The 2,260-nt window shown below is 63.5% G+C and overlaps 1 protein-coding gene across 1 annotated transcript in view; it reads left to right on the top strand.

The window, feature by feature from the left end:
• ULK1 (unc-51 like autophagy activating kinase 1) overlaps positions 1–2,260 on the top strand; it is a 21,439-nt gene that overhangs the window by 254 nt on the left and 18,925 nt on the right. Inside the window, 2 exon segments of the mRNA XM_035016801.1 lie at positions 259–351; positions 435–476. Of these exon segments, the coding sequence (XP_034872692.1) occupies positions 259–351; positions 435–476 (135 nt within the window).

Genomic DNA, 2,260 nt, shown 5'->3' with positions numbered 1-2,260 from the left:
CCCCGCACCCGGGACCCCCGTCCCCACCACACACCCCGGGGGTTTTCATGCCCACCCCCCCACGGGCCCTTCCTCCCCATCCCCACACCCCGGGGTCCCTCACCCTCACATCCGCGGACACCCCGTCTCTTCCACCCCCCACCTGGGGCCCTGCCACTGGCACCGGAATCCCTCCCCAGGCGCTTACCTGGCCTGGGGTGGCCCTGTACGGATTCCTGGGTTCCAGGCCCCTGAGGAGCATCCCTGCTTGGTTTTCAGAAGCACGACCTGGAGGTCGCAGTCAAGTGCATTAACAAGAAAAACCTCGCCAAGTCCCAGACCCTGCTGGGGAAGGAAATCAAGATCCTCAAGGTGAGCGGGCTTTGGAAGTGGTAGGGGGAGGGGGTGGTGGGTGAGCTAGCCTTGATCCTAAGAAACTCGGGTTTCTGTCCTAGGAATTGAAACATGAAAACATCGTGGCTTTGTATGACTTTCAGGTAAGGCCCGGGGCTGCATTGGCGGTGGGGAGGGGGTGCGTTACTCTCCCAGGCTGGCCAGTGCACAGCCTCAGGCCCCACGAGCTTGGGTCCCGGGCCAGCCAGGTGCTGAGACCCTGGTCGGTAGGGGAAGGTTCTAGGCCAGGATCTCATGTTGGGAGGAGGACTGGGCACCCCTGGGTATAGATCGCTGTCTGGCCTGCCCAACTGCGAGGCCTGAGCAGGACCCTGGAGACTTCTCTCTCGCCGGCTTCCTCTGGATATGTGGGGAGAGTCCCGCCGGCCCCAGCAGGGCACCGTGGGTCGCGTCGCGTTCCTGGACTGACAGAGGTCTAGCTAGCTGCGGCGGGGGCCTCGGGGCTGTCTGACCCAGTGGGCCCGACCGTGGGTCCTGTCCCCCGTGCAGGCCCAGGGCAGGACGGTGCTGCCGGCCTGGCCCACCTGTCTGGGCCGGCGGCTTGTTTGTTGACATTGCTCCAACGGCCTGGCATTGGCCAGTCCCTCCCTGCGTCAGGCTGGGGGAGGGGAGGGGCCCGCGGAGATTTCCTTCTAGCTGGCAGTCGGGGCCGTGTGGCCCCGGCTGCCTCCGTCGGCACGGGGAGGCGGTCCACCTCAGGCCCAGCCGGCTCGGGAGGCCCCCGCCGGGTCCCCTCAGCGCCCCCGGGGCCACAGGTGGGGCCTGGCTTCGGTGAGGGTCCGGGACCCTGGAGAGCCAGTTTGGGGACTGGGAACCTGAGGCGGATCTGCAGGCCAGAGTGCTGACTAATGGTTTTGAAACCTGTTTACTGAGGCCACGGGACCAGCCCCTGGCTGAGGGGAAGTTCCCAACCCAGCTGTCTGTGTTTGAGTGGCCTCCTCCCTCCCCCTTGAGAGCCAGGCCGTGGCCTCGGGGGACGTGAGGTGACATGGGAGGGCACGGGTCCAGTGTGCCGGCGAGTACCTGGAAGCTGGGCACTGGGCTACCGAGACGCGGTGTCCCGGGGCCAGGAGAGTGCCTGCCCCCCCTTGCCCTGTCCTCCCCCCTGGGAACCCAGCTCTCCCTCCTGCCCCATCCTGGCTGGGCCGCACACCTGGCCGTGAGCAGTGCTTCTTCCTGTAGTGTCGGCAGCGATTCGGCTTCCCCTGTTCGGAGGAAGTGCGTGGAGGCCGTGGCCTCTCCCCTCTGAGGCCCCGGCCTCCGCTGGGGCTCTGCGCCCTCACCCCCTGGGGTGTGCAGTGGCCCCCGAGTCCTTAGACTCCTCTGAGACACACAGGACCCTGGAAAAATGGCTTTTAAGGCTAGGTAATACAGGGGGTGCCTGGGTGGCTCAGTCGTTGGGTGTCTGCCTTCAGCTTGGGTCATGATCCCGGGGTCCTGGGATAGAGCCCCGCGTCGGGCTCCCTGCTCAGCGGGAAGCCTGCTTCTCCCTCTCCCACTCCCCCTGCTTGTGTTCCCTCTCTCACTGTGTCTGTCTCTGTCAAATACATAAAATCTTTTAAAAAAATAATAAAAATAAATTAGGAAGAGTCGGGGCGCCCTGCTCAGCGGGAAGCCTGCTTCTCCCTCTCCCACTCCCCCTGCTTGTGTTCTCTTTCTCGCTGTGTCTCTGTCAAATAAATAAAATCTTAAAAAAAATAAAAATAAAAATAAATTAGGAAGAGTTGGGGCGCCTGGGTGGCTCAGTCGTTAAGCGTCTGCCTTCGGCTCAGGTCATGATCTCAGGGTCCTGGGATCGAGCTCTCCACTGGGCTCCCTGCTCAGCGGGAAGCCTGCTTCTCCCTCTCCCACTCCCCCTGCTTGTGTT

The sequence above is a fragment of the Mirounga leonina genome, unplaced genomic scaffold, assembly GCF_011800145.1.
Source record: "Mirounga leonina isolate KUSES-001 unplaced genomic scaffold, KU_Mleo_1.0 Mir_171, whole genome shotgun sequence".
NCBI lineage: Eukaryota > Metazoa > Chordata > Mammalia > Carnivora > Phocidae > Mirounga > Mirounga leonina.
Note: the sequence above shows the minus strand (reverse complement) of the source record. Positions and strands in the feature narration are given on the sequence as shown.